The 22709-nt window shown below is 40.7% G+C and overlaps 1 protein-coding gene across 10 annotated transcripts in view; it reads right to left on the bottom strand.

The window, feature by feature from the left end:
• Positions 1–22709, bottom strand: part of LOC126457568 (nuclear receptor coactivator 7) — a 799075-nt gene that overhangs the window by 7816 nt on the left and 768550 nt on the right. For all 10 annotated transcript variants that reach the window (XM_050093982.1, XM_050093983.1, XM_050093984.1 and 7 more), the window contains 2 exons: positions 1771–1930; positions 749–870 (listed from right to left, as the gene is read on the bottom strand). In XM_050093982.1, the coding sequence (XP_049949939.1) occupies positions 749–870; positions 1771–1930 (282 nt within the window). The remainder of the gene's footprint in view (positions 1–748; positions 871–1770; positions 1931–22709) is intronic.

Here is a 22709-nt window from a genome sequence, read left to right as displayed (position 1 = left end):
TGTACTTGTAAGGCCATAAGCATTTAAAAATTAAGATCTGTTCAGTAATCAATGGAGATATGCAGTTGGGAAATATTGAGGGAGATCAAAAAACACACGCCATGAAAAGTATTACTTAACTATGACCATAATGAGAATGAAATGGAGGTGGCCTGACACACAGCCTGAGATGACAACCTAGTGGAAAACAGATGTCTGACAATAGAAAACATACAGGATCAATGTGGATGTGTATTTGATGTAGACTGTAGCTTGTGCAGACCAGTAACTAGAACAAAAAATTATATGCACAACTACTGATGGAAAGAGAAAGACTCCTCAGACATTGATTCAGAGGTTATGGAACACTTTAAAAGTCTCTCATGACTGCATTCAGAGGGCCTTCTCCTTCACATGAGAGAGGGGGAAGGAGAGAGAGGGGGAGAGGGGGGGGGGGAGAGAGAGAGAGAGAGAGAGAGAGAGAGAACATGCGAACTGTTTCTACAGAACAACTAATTCTGTGAAAAATATTTCAAGCACTGTCATACAAATTGAGTGCTTCAAACTCTTGCAGTACATTAAGATCATTTATTCCACTTGCTACTGAAGTGGGTATAATTTATCACCTTCAAATTCCAACAATCACTAATGGGTAATGTTCGAAAGACCTGGTTCTTTCCCTACAAAAACTAAAAATTTACGATTATTTTTTTCTGGAAAAAATGCCAAATCAATACTGTCATCATGTAAGACAAATACTTTTACTCACATTATTCTCTGTGTCTTCTATAACTAAGAGGATTGGGCTCTCCAACCTGTTCATCTTCCGATACATTGAGTTCAAACTGAAACCATGTTGTGAGGTACTGAACACAAGTGTCCACACATACCCTGAAACAAATCATTTCTTCAATATTTTACAAAATAGCTGCCTCTGAAAGAGGTTCATGAACAAGAAGTGGAATGGTAGCTAAATCTGAATAATTAGTAAATGATGAGGTAGTTGTTCTGATTAATATATCAGAGTTTTAGTCAATTCTGAAGCAGTAAGGTGGGACCACAAGAACTATAGGATTATGAATGTGTGGGGACATGTGGTGGTGGTGGTGGTGGTGGTGGTGGTGGTGGTGGTTAGTGTTTAACGTCCTGTCGACAACGAGGTCATTAGAGACGGAGCGCAAGCTCGGGTTAGGGAAGGATTGGGAAGGAAATCGGCCGTGCCCTTGCAAAGGACCATCCCAGCATTTGCCTGAAACGATTTAGGGGAAATCACGGAAAACCTAAATCAGGATGGCCGGACACGGGATTGAACCGCCGTCCTCCCGAATGCGAGTCCAGTGTGCTAACTGTGGGGACAGGAAACATGGGAATAGGCAGCAGGAGGTTAAGTGCTGCAAAAGCATTTCTTTGGAGAAGAATATTTCTTACTTGCAACGTAACAGATTATACTGACCTTTAATGAAACATTGCAGTAAGAACTATTTTGTACATTTCATTGCTCTAATCAAAACATTTTGATTATTATGGTACTTCACATATTTGCTAAGGTAAATACTGAAGGTACTATGCACTAGTGTACAATTTACTGATAGCAATGTATGATGACACTAAATATTTTGGAAGCCAAGAAAATTCATATATCAAACCAGAAACTATCATTTTCAAAACCATAAAGTAGAAGTCAAATTTTTAACATTTGAATAACTGCAAGCAAGTATGAGGTTTCATTGAAAAATTAACTTTTTTAAGGACAATACACTACACAACTAAATCTGGTGTAGAAGCACTCACCTTCAGCTCGGGCAGGCAAGTGCCTGCAAAGTTTGCGTCTGTGCTCTTCTGACAAAATCTCTGTTGTACCCGAAAGTTCTGGCAATGTAAATTCCAAGTCAATACTGGTGGAATTATTGGCATACAGTGCACGGCGTAATTCCTCGCTCATAGAAAGCACCTGAAATATATTACAAATCTAGCTGCAGATTAATGTGGCTACACAGTGCATTTAACTGTTACTGCATTTTGAGCTTACCAGGGAGCATATATTAAGCCAATTTACTTAATAATAGGACACAAGTTCAGAGAAATCTCTAATTATTTATTACTCATACATTTGCAATGCCTTGACCTCATTTTTCTGATTTTTAATACTGCCTCTATGGTGACCATGTGGTATTTGTTAAACATTCGGCAATTTTTAGTTCTGTTTGCATCAACACTGTAAAAGAATTTAAGAATTTAATTACTTTACATTTTGTGTTTCTTGACCGATCACTGAAAGTATGGATAACTGTAACTTTTCTTGATTGGTGTTAACATTAATCACTGGTCTGTTCTATCTTGTCCATAACTGTATTAAACCACTTAATTTGGCAGGTGTTAGTAGTGTTGGACCTGATAGTATCCAGAAACATGATTAACATTAATAATAAATATCAAGCCAGTAAAAATTTTAATGTTAAAACCTTTTCCATAGGTGACTAAACCAAACAGTCACAAAATGAAGCATACTTGGTATATCTTTCAACATAAAGAACAATAATTCACAGTATGTATTTCCTTACTGACAAAAGTCGCTTTATTGTGACATCAACAGTTGCAATGTGAACGCCAGGCTAACAACATAGAATCAGTCACAGTGATTTTAAATGATGTTTAGACACATCCATCCCTTTGGTTTCCATTTTTGTGTATATTTCACTGAAATTCTAACTCAGGTTATGGCAAACAATTTATTTCACAATAAAGCTTTTTTGCTCCATATACATGAAATGTCTTTGCCTACAGCAAAGAAGAGTTGCAACTAATCTTTATGCTAGCTACTTTCCACTATGGTGACTTGACAACTACTGCATGCAATCTACAAATAAATAATCATGAAACATCTAACACAAGCTTTCTAATTTAGTACAAGAACACACAAAAGTAATGAAATACTTTGTTACCAAATCCAGTAAATGGTGCGAAAATTTGCTGTATTCTTGTTTATACTGCTTCACAGAGTAAACAATACTACATATTTAAATGTCACTACTTATAAAACAATTATCGGAGTTCATAACTTGACTGTAGCAAATATTTGACTGCACTAATTCCTTTCAAAGTGATTGGAGTAAGTACATAGCATCTGAAGCTGCAATAAAGGAAACTTTTTGAGGAAGTCAGGGACAGAAAAAACTTTTCACCATTATTCAAAATGTGGTTTGGAGTTATAAAGGGAGATTGTTGTGTAAGGCCGACTTAGCAAGAATGAGCGAAGGGTGTATGAGGAGGATAAGAAGCAGCTTCTTTTACAGATGAATCATCCTGGCACTTACTTCAGGCTTCTTAAGAAAACAGGAACTACTTAAGGAAACAGGAACACCTTACTCTGGACATAAGCAGAACCCCTGTCATCCTGAATTCGAGCCCAGTGCCTTACCCATCCTGCTGTCTCAAACTTTGCAGACAGGAGAGCAACTTGCGCATTTACTAATTGTTTCTCATAAGTGTAGATTAGATTAAATTCCTATTATAATGGTGGTGATACAGGATGCAAAATAAATTATTAGTCTGCCAGACAGCGTTTAACTCTGGGGTGGTTAACAGATGATGCAATTTTATTTAGGGATATGAAGTCACAAAATTACAAAATGCAGAGAAGCTTTGGGATGCTCAGCTTTTGGTGTGGAAACTAGCACACCTGATGAGCAACAAATTTTGTATAAAGCAAATCAGAAGGTAATTTTTTCCTACTATAAAAATTTATATCACCAGAAACTGTTGTTATCTAGTATCTTATTTGTCTACAGTGACTTTCAGTGAAATCCAATAATGCTACCTACAAATCGCTCATACGAAAGATCCTGAGAAAGCTTAATTCCCCCAAAATGAAGGTTGCTTAAGAAACATTCACTCTAACAACTTGTGAATACTGTTTCTTGAACAGGGGTCCTTGGGGTTGGGTTAACACAAGAGGATTTTTGTACGTTAAGCAGTTTGTACCAAGGCTTTGTTTTCCTAAATCAAATCTTTGACAAATATCTCTGCTCATAAAGTACACCAGTAAGTACCGTTCATTAGAACTGGCACACAGTTCATTAGAACTGAATGTATCAGCAGAAGAAAGTGCTAACGCTGAAATTAGTAGGAATTAGTCTGATCATTTTATTTGTTGTACTTCCGAATGCAGCACAAGCTAGTAAAAATATTATGAAAAGGAAAGTTGCTACTTATCACATAGTGAGATGCTGAGTCACAGATAGGCACAACAAAAAGACTGTCACAAATAATCTGCAGTCATATGAGTTGCGTTTGCGTGAGTGCATACTTTTGATGAACGTCCTACTAGCCAAAAGCCTTATCTGTGACAGTCTCTTTGTTGTGCCAATCTGCAACTCAGCATCTCCACTAGATGGTGAGTAGCAACTTTCCTGTTCATAATATTGTTCCATTCCATGCTGGATTTTCCTTTGATTTTTACCTGTTGGTAACAAACAGTTCCGTGTGTACTGCTAGAAAGAGTGCTCTGCAGATAAACTGTTTCCATCTTATTGTATTTGTTTTCTTGTCTTTGAACTGAACCAAGCATATAATATGCAAAATAGTCTGGTGAGGAAAGATTTTTGTTAGACAATCTATCTAATGCACACTGAAGTCCTTAAAAAGAATTTTTCTCATTCTTTTTACGGCCTGTCATTATAGACCATTCTTGGGTGTAACACTGTTCATGTGACTGGTTCTTCACATCTTTTGACTTGCACTTTGATATCTAGGTGTCACTCAGGGGTGTTTTACAATAATCAGATATGGCCCTCCTTAATGCCTACTGATTCCCTGTAGCAGAATACATCAAGGGAAGCAATTTAAAAGATAGAAAGTCACTGCAGGAACAATGAAGCTTCACACATGAAAACTTTTCTATACAGTGTCATGAGGCGTGATCCAAAACTAAGCATGTTTGCAATGTGTGTTCAATACAATAAAAAACAGTTGGGAGAGGCAATAGCAAGCAACATTCATTGCTCGGGACCTGCTGCTGTTCGAACTATCAGCAACACCATTCAAAACTGAGGACGGTGTTTCCTAAAGAAATCAGTCACGCTATGAATTAAGATTTGTTTCTGTCTAGCTTCACAACATCTGCAGGAAGTGCCACACACTTTAACCTCAAGGGGAAACTTAGTAAGTAGACATAAACATGCATGTCTCTCCACACCTGATATGAACAGCTAGTAGAAAGTATCATTTGAAGTTTTGGCACATGTCCTCCAGGGATCTTTTATACGTGTGTGTGTGTGTGTGTGTGTGTGTGTACGCGCGCGCGAAATTTGGCTGCTCTCTTACATCAATTCATGCCATTTTCCTTCCGAACTTGTCATCTGAAGTATTAATTACAGCAACTGCCACGCACTCATTGTTTGGCGATAATAAGCGGAATGTAATAGGAACGCTGATTAAGCATTACTACTATTAGTGCGCCTGTGGAAATCAAAAGTCTCGAAACAAAACGCAGTAGATATATGTACAAGGCAGAGACTCGTCGACAAATAACTTTTAGAAGAAAAATGAACATCGGGTCAAATTTCTGAGTCGGTAGAAACAAGTGACTCGGTAGCAAAGAATACGAGAGAGTATTCAAACTTCATGATATTATACCCCGTGAAACAATTCGATGGGAGGAAAACACTAGGAGGAAGTTTTCCAGTTTGTAACTCAATTCATCCGTAAACGTGACATTTCTAGCAAAAGTAATTATTCCGCAGTCTGCACTGTCAATAACTAGAAAAGCAATGATCCAAGACGCCCATGTTCTTATACGAAAACGTGCAGAATCAATGTGGTATTAATGCTGCCTGCAACAGCTAGTTCGTGTCTGACGTAGACCCCTACGTTGCCCTTCGAATGCGCGCGTTCCCTTGGCAGCTGTGTGTGTGCGCCGCGATAACATATGCGCACATGCTGACGCTTCGATCACTTGTGTGTGCTGTGCTGCCGTATCTGTAGACAAACATCTGGTAATAGGAAGCCGGGGGAAAATTCACCATCTCACAAAGAGAGAGCAACAACAATCCATACACCTTATGTTGTACTGTGTGTGGTAGGTATCACATTGCTGCAAATGAAATCATGAGTGATTTATGCAATATAGTTCGGCGGGCAGTTCGCCATTAGCGAGGACTACCTCTAACCGAAGCAGGAGAACTCATCACTGGCGCTGAAGAACATTTTACCATTATGTTTACGGTTGGTGATTGTGTGTTTGTACCAAAAGGCTTAATAAACAGTTATTTAATAAGACAATAACAGTGATATTTATTCAGACAAGAAGACTGCGCAAGGAAGAGAAATTTTGTCTCTGCACAGTTACGAATTTTTAAAATAAATCAAGAAACCCAACACCGGCCAGAGCCGCACTAGCGCAGGCAGGTCTTTGGTGACCTGATTCGCATACTTCAGGTGGCAGGTAGAATTGCCACGTGACGCGACAGCAGCGCTCCTAGCCCTTAATGTCCAAACTATCATGCCCGCGCCTCTAATGTTTATGCGGTAACCCAACAATATGAATGGCACCTCTTTTCTGACAACGTCACGGCAACGAGTTATGCCTCACCCATCTTCAGATGTTTACTTTTATTTATGGGTCCTGAACATTATTTTTTACCTATGATGTTAACAACTGCTGTCTTAAATACTTCAGCTGCAAAATTCTGCAACGTTGTTAGTAAAGAAACGATGTTCACGACACACAAATAAATGTAAACATCTGAAGCTGGGATACCAGGCATCATGGAAAAATAAACGCCCTGTGTACTGTCTTCGGCTTCACCAGTAGGAATCTCCTAACACGTTCGTAATGGGCAAGAATTAATTGGTAATGTTAATATGACAAAGAATGGAAAACAAAATACGGCAATGACACGCGCAGGCCTAGTCGACGAGCAGTTAGGTGTAACACTGCAACTTTCTGCCACGGGCAGGTCGTTGGAATTTTTTGAAATTTAATATTATGGTGACTGATCGCACAGGCAGGTGTTGTGTCTGTAATACTAAATCAACCCAGCCATCATTTCTTAGGAGGAGGAGAAGGGGCCAAACGGTAAGTCGCTTGTATGGTGAGTCGTATGTGTGGAAAGATGTTCTCGAAAGGAAATCTGCACACGGCTAAACGAATGACACAGAAAATGGTGCTGCAAGTTGACAGGCATTAACCGACACCCTGGTCAGTCACAAAACAAGAATTTCACTCGACATGTCTGCAGCTATGATACACGAATTTCACGCTTATGTCCTCTGCACCACCCTGCATTTTTTAAAATAATAGTGTATTTAACAGTTTACGCAAATTCAACCATTTGAGGTCGAGAAATCTTTCAGCCGACAACACTGACTTTTTACGGCGTCAGTAGTTACTGGAAAATGAACTCTGTCAACCACTGGTTTAGAAACTTGTCTAATGTCATTTTGTTGTTTGTTTACACTATTAACTTTTCCCCTGTTCACGAGCGAAGGGCAGCCGACATGTTTTGTGACATGTTTGCGTGAGAAGCTGCTAGTCCCCGACGACGCGTCTTCAGAACCGTCCTGTTGTGCAGCACTGGCAAGGACGAACAGCACCTGAACACCTGTTTCCCTGCACGAGCAGTCTGCTAAACATGCTATCGAGGTAACGTGCAGAGGGGAGGTTGCAGAAACATTAGGGTGTTCACATGGCGTCAGCAAGCAAATTGAGAGACAGGACACAGGAAAAGAGGCCTTCACAAGAGCGGGTTTGGACACACAACAATCGAGCGAAAAAGTCTTTACCAACATGACTAGTTCGGCATACACTAGCGCCACAGAGGTAACAGTATTAAAGTAATGAAGAGTCACTATAAACAGGCGCCATAAAAATTGTAACGGACGAGATCTCACTCAAGTTAAAGACTACCCTTTGCAAACATTACTTTAGCAGGAATATATGGTTAGAGGTTAATTACAATAATCACAATGGCTTTTACGAATAGCATCAGTCGAATGACTTACTAGCGTGAGAGTGTACTAGCGTACATTTATGTAAGTAAATGATTAAGATAGTTATAAAAAGAGAAACAATCGTCAACACAAAGGTTGGTCTCAACATAGTCATTTGCTAGGCCTAGTTCTAATAGAGCTCGTAAGCCGTTGCCTGTCTCAGATGCCTGAATCTAGCCAACCCTGCTTCACAATCTAATCAAGCCAGCTATAGGGGAACTACTGGTTTAATGCTGAATACAAATAACGGCGAAACTCAGTTTCTTCCACCTCTCTATGAGAGGTGACAGCCACAATACTTAACTTACGAAAGCTTGGATCCAACCAAGGCAATGTATTTGAGTCACACACTGACCAGCTAAATCAGATCTCTGTTCAAGCACACACTGAAAATAAGACTGCATTGGAAATGGAACACCGACAATTCTGTTCCCACAGGGCGGCAGATAAGGAAGCAGTTGTACACGGTGTTGTAAAAGAACAGTTTTAAAGTTCCTCGAATAGAATATGCACAAAACAGTATTTGTTCTTGTCACGCAATCCGTACGTAAAATCCAGTTAGGTTTTTCTTACACGGCTAAATTCAACCACCGACACAGTATGCTGCACGCTATCACTCAAATATTGCTGCTGCTACAGAATAAACCTTTACACTCAAATGTCCACCATGGTTTATGTTCCGTACATTCATCACAAAACGTGTCAAATTTATAATTCTCTTGGTCACCTCTGCATGAAGAATGTATGTCTAGCTCTGTACAGTACATGGTCCAAACGTACCAAGTGTGGTCTGTGGACTGTTTTTTAGAGATGTATATGTATTAACCTCTCCGACCTTTCACATCACTGACTTAATTGCAATTAATGAAATCATAATGGCCGTCATCAATAGCATCAGTCAATTGATTTAGGAGCGTGTGAATGTACACGGGTACAGTCACGTAAATAAATTATTAAAATAGCTATATAAAGAGAAACAGTCATTCTTCCTTTCACGTATGACCAGGAAACATCGACGTCGCAAAGGAAGAACTAATTCTTAGATTCACCTCACTGTAGAAAGTAAACGTACGCATTCTCTTCGGAACGATCGCTGGTAATGTTGGTTTACGAAATTGATGGCTCTGGAGCCATTACATGTGGAAAACCTCTGCTTTAGTTTCACAAGGCTTGGGAAACGAATCCAACGTAGTCTACACTAACGGAACAAGCCAACTTGGCTTTCCCTCATCTCTCCTCTTAAGTCGTCAAGAAATCTGACGATGAAAACAACGATGGCTGCATCCCGACGATATGTCTAGAATAACCCTGTTAGCTTAAAGCTCCAGAAGTAATTAGGCGATTCTAGTTTTAGCCATTACAGGCGTTATGACTGCTCTGGGACCATAAAAGTATACGATTTCAACGAGATCATTCTTTATCCACTTATTTGCAGAGCAGACTGCAGCTGGGTAACATGGGGAAGAAAATGCTCATCTGCTCAAGGAAATTCTGTGTCGCGGAATTACGGTAAGAAGTGATTAATAGACTCGTGACCGTGCGTACGAGCATCAATTATCATAGCAATCTTTCTGTGATTCGCCAGAGATGACAGGGCGTATATTTGAAGTTCTCCGGAAGAAGTGGAGGGTAGGTGGCAAAAGTAACGTAATCTTATCACAACGGGAGTGGTTATTGTATATTACGCCGTCTGTATTCAGTAACCTTAGTTCGTCAGGTGTTCAAGTGCTAAATATTCTGGGCTTTGTTCCCTATATAAGCTGAATCGAACTTTTATCCTGGCACGATTAGTTTTCTCAAGTAAATTTAAATCATTAATATCAGGAAAACATACCTGATATGGTTAATGTAACCTGGCGCCTGTGATCTGCACAGAATGTACGACGTGAAAAGCGCCGCTATGAGTACTACAGATATACCACGTTAGCACAGGCGGACATAAACATGAGACGTTAGGAGGGACTATCAAGTCGTGTCACCGGAACTGCTTTTGGTTGCACAAATACTGGACTGTAAACTAGCTGGCAGATTACAACTTTGTTCTGGTAAGCTGTCCATCAAGACTCACTACTACTATTTAGCTTTCCTTCTGCCAGTACTTCTTCCCTACTTTGATTCTGGAAATAATCCCCTAGGTTGTCGGTAAGTCGTTTCTACCTAATAGTTTTTTCTTTCTTGAGAGCTAGTCCCGCAAGATATGAAGCACTTAACTCGGTAAAATACTCGGAAGCACACCACTAATCAATCACGCCGACAAAATATGAGAGATCACAAGGAAGGAGGTACTTTCTTGAAATACATCATGTTTACGCCAGTGACTATTAAACTTTTTATTTCCACTATCAATGTCGGCCTTAGGCCATTATCAAGTGCAGATATTTTGGCTTTAAGCCATGTCTACTTTACACAAGCCGACATTTATATGTTGCTGTTATATACATCCGTAACACTGCTAAGTTAATTGAAGGAGGTACTTGTTAGATTAAGGCTGTGAGGGTGAATCGTGGGTCGTTTCCGGATAAATCAGTTGGTATGAATATTGTCCGCGAAATGCAAGGTTGCGTGTTCGGTTCTGGATCATGCGCACAGAAGGTTTCGAAACAACTTACATTATTACAGAGTGAAAGATTCGTTCTGCAATACACTTAATTCAAGCAGGTTATTCTTCTCGTTTTAGTAAGGATTTGCTGCTGCAAACAGTTGACAAAGTAGCTCTTCGCTAGTTGGTGTAGGATCGATCTACTACATCATAAAAGTCCACAGTCTGTTGTTCGGTGGCTCAGTGCCGTTTTACGGTTCACAATGTCTACTTCAGTCTGCAGTCAGTTACAGAGCTTCTCTCACTTATGATTTCTTTCAGCTCTGGCAATGTTTGACGTGAAAAATAACAAGTTGCACGTTAGTTACAAGTCCACATTAAACTGAAAGCCCTCTGTTCAGGTGTCAGAGGAATGCACGACCATACGACCTTCAATAGGAGGATGCCTAATAAAGCATTGCGGTGCGCTCTCCCACCTCCTGGGGGGCAGCTGTTTGTATCCTGATTTTTATCTGTACTCTACGGACTGCTCTTAAACGTGGTGAAAGATCAAACTGTAGGATATATATCCCAAAGAAGCCACGTGACGTGTGAGGTTACATTAATCAGACCACACGGACGCGGATTTCTAACACTGCGATCTCGTCGCAAAAGTTGCGTGGTCATAATCCGAGTCGTCGAGGAGGGGGAAGACGCGTTACGCGGAATAACGAGTTAATGTGGCGCTCTGAGGTAGAGCGGGAGTCTTTAATGGACGGCGCGCGTTTAACTTTGCGCCATCCTGTCCACAGTGGTTGCTAATGGCCAAGGCGGACCTCGCGTGGCAGCAACAATGGCGAAACGTCTGGGAGCGTCCCCATTCGCAAGCCAGTCCTCACCTCGAGCCCACCGCTTTCTAAGTGACACCAAAACTAAGTTTGCCATTCATTCCGCTGTCCCGAGCTAATACAGGCTACAAAAAGCTGAAGGTCCCCATGAAATGATTTCATGGGAGATGTGATAGTGCCTTTAATCCGATGCATCTGTCCATTCCCGCAAATCTGGATTTGGAAGTGCACCCATTCCACTTTTTTTCATCTTTCTTTTCGTAAACTGAATTTGAGCTTGCACCTGATACCATGTTTCGGTGCGGGCCAGCAGTGGCTAGCCATAGGAGATGCAACGGCTGCATTGCACCCATTTGCAGACTCCATGGGGTGCCAAAGGCTAAGTGCACGATGCGGCACGAAGCAAATAATTTGTACTCTATGTTCCATATTACCACGGGCAGCAGATCCGTTTTATGCGAGTGATTGAGTACTGAACACTTTTTATTCATGTTTAGTCGCATTGTCAAGGATTTTACGAATAATAAAGCTCGAAAAGTAAATTTTGTGTAAATATTTTAATTTATAAAACTGAATGGCTAATTACAGGTCTTTTAATGTTGTTCATCTATTAATAAATTAAGGTGCTACAAAATGGGCTTTAGTATAAATCACAAAGTAGAACCGATATCCTAGTAATTTTCTGAATCATAGGGCTAGAGCGTCCTACTTCATCAGGTGGGAAATGGGGGAGGGGGGGGGGGGGGTGGAGGCTCTGAAGCGCCTAGGGCCTTCTGTGCTAGCCAGTATTCATGCTAAAAAACTGATTTGATCGTATGACATTACTGACCACGAGGCCCATTTTGGAGTTGTTCAGCAGCCTGATGCAAGTCTGTCTAACGCCACTTCGAGACGATGACTGTTTCGCGTGCATATGCCACCTGTTGCTTTCACCGGAATTTATTACGTTTTGCAGAACTGAAAGACCAGCTGTCTACACTTAACAGTGTCTCCTCCACCCACCCCCTCACCTCATGGTTCTTTCCAATGAGATGCGAATGTAAAGGTTTTCAAAACTGCTCCAACAGTTAACGATTATATTTTAAGGTCCCAAGTGCCCGTCAACCTGGTTTCCGCTTTAAAGCCTATAAATGGACCCACTTAAATCGCTTTCGGATAACTAATGGAGTACATTCATGTACTCCGTACCAGATCGGTCTGACGGAGGAGATAGAGAAGATCCAAAGAAGAGCGGCGCGTTTCGTCACTGGGTTATTTGGTAACCGTGACAGCGTTACGGAGATGTTTAATAAACTCAAGTGGCAGACTCTGCAAGAGAGGCGCTCTGCATCGCGGTGTAGCTTGCTCGCCAGGTTTCGAGAGGGTGCGTTTCTGGATGAGGTATCGAATATATTGCTTCCCCCTACTTATACCTCCCGAGGAGATCACGAATGTAAAATTAGAGAGATTAGAGCGCGCACGGAGGCTTTCAGACAGTCGTTCTTCCCGCGAACCATACGCGACTGGAACAGGAAAGGGAGGTAATGACAGTGGCACGTAAAGTGCCCTCCGCCACACACCGTTGGGTGGCTTGCGGAGTATAAATGTAGATGTAGAAACTACTCAGCATATCCTTATAGCGTCCCTGGTGATCTCTCGGGGGGTTCATCGCATTAACCCTGAAGTGGAGAATATTTGAAACTGGAATATGCTGGAATTTCAGTCATGATTAAGTTCTCTTTTGTGTACGGTAAATGGTACAATGAAAAAAAAATCCTGTTATCTTGGCCTTCCCGAAGGTTCTATAGATTCGGAAGGGAAGTCACGTTTAAGCAATGTAGTGTGTGTACTAAATAAGTCAGACCTTTTTCAGAAAGAGAATATATATATAAAATAAAAAGCTTTTCTCTCTATTCGCAAGTTATATGCGCAGATGTCATGATACCATCAGAACGGCCACCCTTACAATGGAATCTCCCCATCGAAACCCCCCCTCAGATTTAGTGATACGAGGGCCCACTGGACAGCCCGTCAGAAACTGACCATAGTTGAAGCATCATGAAAATATGTAGGTACAAAAAAAAAGTTAACGGCCCAAGGACAAGAAGTGCAATATAGAGTAGTCTGTAAGGGCAACGGTGTCGTGATTAAATCGTCATGGTGTTGGACTGCCCAGTGGGCGAGTTGTATTCAAATCCCTCCCCTCGTGTCTTTTTCCGTTGTTCGCTGTATACCAATCTGTGTCTGTGTCGTGATGTAAGTCCGTTTGCAACAGCGAGGCGAGGCGAGGTCTCAGGAAGGGACCTACATTGACCGTTGGTTCTGCTCAACTACTCTGTCAGCAGCCGACACAAACTGGCTTTCGAATGGGAACCGAAAACATTTGATTACAAGGCGACAAGTCAACCGAAGCCTCCACCGGAAAGCACGTCTGGTGAGTAATACACGGCATTAGTGACAGTGTCGTATGACAGGAATCTCTCACCGACGCACCTAATTTGTGCGCCTGGTAAGTGAGTGAACTATATGCCTCCTTGCCCGATTTAGGTGCTCATATGAATGTGAGTGTGATCACTCCCTCGGAAATAATGAAAACAAAAGTTTGTCACACAAGCTGCAACAAATGGCCGTAAAAGTTTTACAATCACAGTTTCTCTGCGATCTGTCAAAACAGTTGATTTTAACATTTTTGAAGCTGTGTTCTGTTTTGGAAATTTTTACTCTTAAATTCCTTTGTTGTAACACAGTTCACCCGTTGATTTTTTGTTTTCGTTTCTGTGAGACGTCTAATCGCACTTGCGGCGGTAACGTACTCTAACCACATGACTCATTCTATAACCAAAGTATAGTATCACAACTGCCAATACTCCAGAAAGAGAAACGTTTTAGTGACCGCGCGGACAGTGAAAAAAAGAAGGAATAAAAATAAATGGTAAGAGGGAATTCTGAACACGGCTCGTCCGCCTTACCACGACGTCACGGCTGTTCAACTCTCAATATTGCACTTGATAAGCTTGGCTTTTTTTCCCTCCATAATTCAGTACACGTTCTTCCTTAGCACTACATCTGAGAAGGGTGCGATGGGGGTTTCCCTTGCTAGTACAGGGAATGTTCGACTTAAGGGGATACGGAATCGGATTTTGGGTTAAAAAATCGAATTTTTTTTTTTATTGGCGTATTATATTCTGCCATGTTTCCTCTTTAAAATGACGTATCATACATAGCTCTACTACAATTGTAACTATTTTATTTTTATATATTTGTGAGATCGGGTATTGCGCTTTAGTTATACACGTCTCTCGTGGCTGACCATGAACTTTTTGGCAGTACCTTTAAAGTGACATGAATTCAAATAACCCGATTTCCAGCGACTATTTATACACTAGTTGCCCGAAAATGTTTCTCTCTGGTTTCCTCAAGTTACTCTTTGACTTTGTGGCGGGACTGTTTTGTAAACAGTGTGATATAAGAAAGTAGTTGTTGTTGAGTTATTTCGTATTTAGTGCTTCATTTTTCGCAGTGAAAATGCCTAGAGCTAAAGCAAAAGTATTTAAAAAGCGTGTGAACTGGCAAAAGAAAAGAAATAATGATTCATTAGCAAAGCAAAGCAGTTCATCATCATCACTGTTGGAAAATGTGAATCCACTTATTACTGATTTGCCGAACGAACTTACACCAAATGAAAACAGTGCTTCTCATAAAAAACTAAGAGATTTGGAAGAGAAATATAATTTACTTGATAGAGGGAATGAAGTTTTTGAACTCATTGATACGAATATATTGTGTGAAGCTCTTGAAAACAGTTTGTGCTGCAAAAAATGTCATGGAAACGTTTCTCTGAAAGTAGAATCCCATGTTGGCCTGGCTGCCCAGTTTAATTTAATATGCAGTGTTTGTAAATACAGCTGTAAGTTTCCAAGTTCGGTTTCAGTAACTGTAAATAATGGATACAAGAAAACTGAACTTTATAGTGTAAATATTAGGTTAGTTTATGGATTGCGAGCAATTGGTAAGGGCAAAGCAGCTGGTGATATGCTATGTGGTGTTCTAAATCTTCCAAGTGCACCTTCAAAGTTTGAAGCTTACAATTATGTACTAGGATCTGCAGTTGAAGATGTAGCACAGAAGTCAATGCAGGTTGCTGTGGAAGAAGCAGTGGAAGAAAATGACGGCAGTCGTGACCTCACAGTGGCGTTTGATGGCACGTGGCAGAAAAGGGGCCACACCTCCAACAATGGTGTTGTAACAGCAACTTGTGTTGATACTGGCAAGGTTATTGATGTTGCAATAATGTCTAAATACTGTAGGTGCACAGGCAGGCTGAAAAATGAACACAGTGATGACTGTATTGCTAATTATTATGGTAGTAGTGGTGGCATGGAGGTTGCTGGGGTGAAGAAAATTTTTCATCGCTCTTCACAGTGGTATAATGTTCGCTATGTCAAATATCTGGGAGATGGTGACTCTAAAGCATTCAAAGAAGTTTTGGAAAGCAAACAATATGGGAACAGTGTAAATATATGCAAACTTGAATGTATAGGACATGTGCAGAAGAGAATGGGTGCCAGGCTGAGAAGGTTAAAATCAGTTATGAAAGGGAAAAAACTAGATGATGGGAAAACCTTGGATGGCAGAGGAAGATTGACTGATTCCATAATAGACCACATTCAGAACTGCTATGGCCTTGCAATCAGGCAAAATACAGGCAATCTTGAAGAAATGAGGAGAGCTATATGGGCTTTATATTTCCACACCGCATCCACGGATGAGCATCCACAACATGGTTTGTGCCCCAAAGGTGAAAACAGCTGGTGTAAATACAATAGGGGACTAACAACAGGAGAGAAATACATTCACCACCACAGTCTACCATCAGCCATCATGGCAGAAATAAAGCCCATTTTCAGAGATCTGGCTGACAGAAGTCTTCTGATGAAATGTCTTCACGGAAAAACGCAGAACCCCAACGAGTGCTTGAATAGTGTGATATGGCATCGTCTCCCAAAAACAGTGTTTGTCGGAATTAATACACTACATTTTGGTGTGTATGATGCTGTGGCAACCTTCAATTTTGGAAATATAACTAAATGCCAGGGCCTTCAAAAGTTGGGTATGTGTGTTGGTTCCCGTACGGTACGTGCTATGTTCTTTTTAGATCAGCACAGACTAAGGCATGCTGATAATATAATCAAGACATTAGTGAAAAAAGCAAGACAGGTGCAGAGGGGTGCCAAAAGAAGACTTGATGATTATGAAGACTGTGAAGGGGGTATTAGCTACGGATCAGGAATGTTTTAATCTTCTTTCTCCGTTTCCCGTAAGTTTCCTTTTTACTTCATCTAGGAACATTATCTCAGGTACTGGTCAACATAGAAGTCTGAAATTTTTATGACGTAGTGACATAGGTCCCTATTACATACTGAAACAACGATTTTTTAATTACTTGATTTACAAAAGACTTAGGGGTGATAGTCTAGTAAAAAGCGATGGAAAAAATTTACTTAAAAATAAATGTACAATATCTCTGTAAGAAAATACTTTGACAATAAACTGTTGTTTCAGTATTGTTGTAACATATGAATGCACATACAGTAAAATTTTTACCTCTCTGTCTCCAGTAGTTTGTGAGAAAATGTTCCCTATAGTAGGCATATATTAACATTGCGGGGATAGGTGATTCCGTATCCCCTTAAGGAGACGTACATATACCTCAAATGTTACTACCTGTATGTAAAGACGACTTGCTTTTAATGTCATTTCTTTATCTTTTACGTGCTTACGTTATCAAATGTCGCCCAATCTAATGTGACGTACCGCATGACAATCGACATAACGGAAGTCTCTTGTCTCCTTGGCGTCTTACTGGTCGTTCTCAACAGCAGAACAGTACTGTCTTCAGCTCTTAATTTTTTCTCATAGAACAGCAAGTACTTTCAAAACGTTCGCATAAGCGGATACCAACTTACACAATATATTAAAGTGGCCTTGAAACCCAAAGAAGAAAGGTAGCAGTTTAGTGGATCACGTAACACGAAAACTACGGGCTATCAGTGTCCGAAAAATTTGTCTTGCCACTGTCAACTGATTTGAAATGCGTATTTTGTTGCTGCCTGTAGATCACTTTCTAACGACATTTTCGGCATACTGAACATAATGACTCGTATCCTCTAAAGATTTCTTAAGTTTCTTAACCTTAGAATCTACAAAAGCTTATGCTTACCTCAACATAAGGTAAACTTAAGTTAAACGTTGATTTAGTATGGTCCACACACCAGCGTAGACAGGTCAGAAACCGGGTAAATACGCAATCTGCATGAACTGAAGGTGCCTATGCTGAGATGCTTTACACTGCACGCCTACTGCAAGAACAGGCGATAGAAGGTTGGTCACATTTGAATTGCTGATGACTAACGTGAACAAAAGCTTGTGACAAGAGAGCTCTCACACTGACGCCGTTACACAGCACTGCCGGATCTATTTTTGTATGAGTAACTATGCATAACAAAGACGCCTCTAGCCTGTGGCAGAGGTGCCAACATTGGAAGACCTGAGTCTACAAACGTAGGAGAGGAGCCCCCGCACTAAAGATACATATTTGTACTAGAATATAGCAAAATACTGCCTAAATCATTTATTTTTTGGCACTCGGGAATATTTACAGAAATACCTAGGGATTCCATCGTTGAATAGGAAATGTCGCATTACGTGCAATCTGATTCTCTTTCGAAGGAATTTGGATCACTCTTGTACGAGCTACAAAACACGCACGACCTGAGTTTGTCACGAACTTTCTTCCTCTGTTTTCTTTCCCGGAGAGGTATGGTTATGGAGGTTAAATTCTTTAAGCAGTTTAAGTTATGGCTGTTATATTTAACCAAAACGACAGTGAATACTAGAGAAAAAGAAGGCTACACTGTTTAAAATCTACATTTCGTCTTCTACACGCAACAGGACAAAATGTGCGGAAAAACTCTGATCGTGATTAATTTTATTAAAATGTCGTGAATGTAATTTCGTCTAGATGTGTTCTGCACTTTCTAAGGGAGTGATTTTCTCCGGCCTCTGATCTTATGACTTATACCTGCGGTATTATCAAAGGAAGTGTAGTAGATCTTGAGTGTTCAACTTACCCATTCTGTAATCGGCTTCCCTGATACAATCTACCAGACCAACATAATGGTCGTGGAGCAGGGAAGAAGTACTCCCGTACCTATTTCACAATTTATGTGATTCAAGTTGCGGCAGTGTCTATTGCTGAAACCAGCAGTATTTCCCGTACTTAACAGCTGTCATCTGAAAATGAGTTCACATCTTTGGGAATGCGTTTTGTATTCACTGTGAACACTGAATGTCAATAGCATTTATCATGCGTTGTGCAAGTCATATATTGCTGGCTGGAGGATTTCTGTTGACACTGTGTTCATACTGATAACGCTTAATTCTATTCTTCCATTAAAATGGAAGCTGCCAATTCGATATGAGCACCATACTGTAGGGATGACGGTTATCGCTGAAAGAACTGGTTTTTTAAACGCCAGCTACGAAGACTTAAAACCGCTCAAAATAACAGTTTTCTAAAATAACCGATTTTCGTTTTTTAATTCTTATTATTTGCTGTAATAAACGAAAAAATCGAAAAAAGATGGAAAATGCTGACTCCCTCAGTTTCGAGATACATTAACTCAAAATATTACATGAAATAGACAAACAGGCAAGTCCGTCTACTGTTTGCTGCTTTTCTCGAAAGTTGTAAGTCGTTGACTCCAGTTTTTAATCTTTCAAAGCAAATGAAGCATCACTGATACTGCACTTTGCTAAATACTTCCAGACAAGGGACTGTACTGTACTGTACCACTGTGTAATACAAGTGATGTCCGGTGACAGTGAGGACTACCGTATACATCTGATGGGGGCAAGCCTTGCACATTGAATATACCATCTAACAGGCCACAGCAGATGGTAACAGGTACATTATTGTCTCAGTTTCATATTTTTTATAGTAACACATTTTCAAAGCAATGCAAATTTTACGAATAAGTCGCTCGTTCCTTAAACGAGGATTATTTAAAAACAAAGAATTTTAGCACTTCTGCTATGGCTAACTGATATTTCGGTTTTTTACCTGTTATTAGTCAAAAATAAAAACACCTGTTACAGCCGAAACAAAAAACGAAAATGTTATAGAAACTACTTACCCGAATTTATATACTATTTTAAAACTGTAGTTACAGGTGTTGACAAATGTGAAAATTACCGAACTATCAGTATAATAAGTCACAGCTGCAAAACACTAACCTGAATTCTTTACAGACGAATGGAAAAACTGGTAGAAGCCGACCTCGGGGAGGATCAGTTTGGATTCCGTAGAAATGTTGGAACTCGAGAGACAATACTGACCCTACAACTTATCTTAGAAGAAAGATTAAGGAAAGGCAAACCTACGTTTCTAGCATTTGTAGACCTAGAGAAAGCTTTTGACAATGTTGACTGGAATTCTTTCAAGTTCTGAAGGTGGCAGGGGTAAAATACAGGTAGCGAAAGGCTATTTACAATTTTTGCAGAAACTAAATGGCAGTTATAAGAGTCGAGGGGCATGAAAGGGAAGCAGTGGTTGGGAAGGGAGTGAGACAGGGTTGTAGCCTCTACCCGATGTTATTCAATCTGTATATTGGGCAAGCAGTGAAGGAAACAAAAGAAAAATTCGGAGTAGGTATTAAAATCCATAGAGAAGAAATAAAAACTTTGAGGTTCGCCGATGATATTGTAATTCTGTCACAGACAGCAAAGGACTTTGAAGAGCAGTTGAACGGAATGGACAGTGTGTTGAAGGGAGGATATAAGATGAACATTAACAAAAGCAAAACGAGGATATTGGAATGTAGGCGAATTAAATCGGGCGATGCTGAGGGAATTAGATTAGGAAATGAGACAAAGTAGTAAAGTGGAGCAAAATAACTGATGATGGTCGAAGTAGAGAGGATATAAAATGTAGACTGGCAACGGCAAGGAAAGCGTTTCTGAAGAGCAGAAATTTGTTAACATCGAATATAGATTTAAGTGTCAGGAAGTCATTTCTGAAAGTATTTGTATGGAGTGTAGCCATGTATGGAAGTGAAACATGGACGGTAAATAGTTTGGACAAGAAGAGAATAGAAGCTTTCGAAATGTGGTGCTACAGAAGAAATGCTGAAGATTAGATGGGTAGATCACGTGGGAGGTATTGAATAGAACTGGGGAGAAGAGGAGTTTGTGGCACACCTTGACCAGAAGAAGGATCGGTTGGTAGGACAAGCTCTGAGGCATCAAGGGATCACCAATTTAGTATTGGAGGGCAGCGTGGAGGGTAAAAATCGTAGAGGGAGACCAAGAGATGAATACACTAAGCGGATTCAGAAGGATGTAGGGTTGCAGTAGGTACTGGGAGATGAAAAAGCTTGCACAGGATAGATTAGCATGGAGAGCTGCATCAAACCAGTCTCAGGACTGAAAACAACAACAACAACAGTTACGATGCGAACACAGTACAAAGTCTTTGCATGTATTAGAAGATTATTAAGCAATCTAACTGAAGTTATATTTCGAGTTCCCCTTACCCAACCAACAGGCTGGAAACACAGCGTAGAACAGATTTTATGAAGTCTTTAGCCACGCCTTTGATGAAAGCTGCACTGCGGAAGCGAGTAACAGACGCGGCCACGCGGCGTCTAATTTTAGCGCCGCCGCGGCAGCAGTGCGCCTGGAGACGAGTGCTGGAGGCCGGCGGCTCCGCGCACGTTTCTCGGATGAAACGCCGCGTGCCTACAAGCGCTCCAGCGCGGCTGAGGCGCCACACCGCAACCTGCTGGGCCGTCTATGAAGGAGTGGACTGATTGGCGAAGGCTCAGTGATTCCGTAATACACACACAAAACATGTGTTGTTTATTGCTTTAGTCATTTATTGCCATCGTCATTACGTGTTTCAATGGTCATGATCATCACCATCACCATCACCATCACCATCACCACCACCACCACCACCACCACCACCACCAAAATGGTTTTACGTTGAGGAATTCGATTGCGACACACTGTGTCGTCAATTTGACAAAGAGAGATGTGGCAAGAAGGTTCTGTAGTCTTGCACGCTGATCTGCGTGAATACAGTCTTAGCGCAGTGGTCGTCAAACTGCCACCCGACTTCAGTATTCGTATGGTTCTAAGCCGCATTTTATAATGACAGCCATCCAGCCACTAATAATCGAATAAAAAGAAGTCAACTAACATTAAGAGCTTCTGAGGTGTTTTGTTTCCTGGTCAGCAACAACCAATCACCTGCTATCGTATAAATTTTAACACTTAACATGGGCTCGTGAAAGTGCATTAAAGAGGCAGTCATCTTCAAACGCGGTACTTTTCTTCAAACGCGGTACTTATTTATGTCAAGGACTATGATATATTAAGGCTGTTTTAATATACAACACCATGAGTAGAAGAAAAATGACATTCAAAATAATTATTTAACATTTGTGATCGTGTCTCCTACTGCACAATGCACTTTGATACAAGCAGAATTACTGCTATTAATCAGTTAATAATCTGCTCTCACAGACAGCACGCGAACACTTGGTCAGGCAACTACAGTTTCACAACCTTGCAGTTGCTGAAAAATAGGGAGCAGTCGGTAAGTAGTATTCCTAACGGTGCCGACATTCTACTATCAGAACCTGGGGGCTTGTGGCCGACTTACCGCACCTAGTCTATTTTGGGCTCATAACATTGATTTACGCAGGTTACGAATTAATAACATCGGTACATATGCGACCCGAGGTGTCGCCCCAAAACATCAGTGTTGGCTCTTTAGCAAAAACGTTTGACAGTCACTATCATAACACATGACACGTTTGTCACTGCACGTTTCAAAATAATATTTTTGCAATTCTGATGACAGCATGACTATTGGAAATAGTAGCGTGTGTAAAATGGAAGTGACTGGCGCAATAAAGCGCTGATTTTTGTTTAGGTTCCACGAGCACCTGGCATGCATTTCGCCGTAGGCTTTTCGCTGTTCTGAAATGCAAGTCTGGTGGTCTCTCTGCAGATCTCTAACTCCCTCCAAGGTGAGGTACCATGGAGATTTTCTAGCATGATATCCTCAGCAGTAAAGACCTTATTTGTACCAGAAAAAGTGCGAACCCAGCGACGAGCAGGGGAGGAAATACGCCACCCTAAATTTTAGATTTCATCAATCTTTGGCAATATCTTGCCCTTAGAACTAAATCCACGCAAAGCACTGAATGTCGTGCCTATTCCTTTACTGTTGTTACATGTAATCTATTTGCAATATCTCTACGAATAGTTTCTTACAAACCTATCAGACCTGGGGATTAATATTTGGGCATTTTTCTTTGTCTTAATAC

Source organism: Schistocerca serialis, chromosome 2, assembly GCF_023864345.2.
Source record: "Schistocerca serialis cubense isolate TAMUIC-IGC-003099 chromosome 2, iqSchSeri2.2, whole genome shotgun sequence".
In the NCBI taxonomy this organism is placed as follows: domain Eukaryota; kingdom Metazoa; phylum Arthropoda; class Insecta; order Orthoptera; family Acrididae; genus Schistocerca; species Schistocerca serialis.
This window is presented reverse-complemented; position numbering and strand designations above follow the sequence as displayed.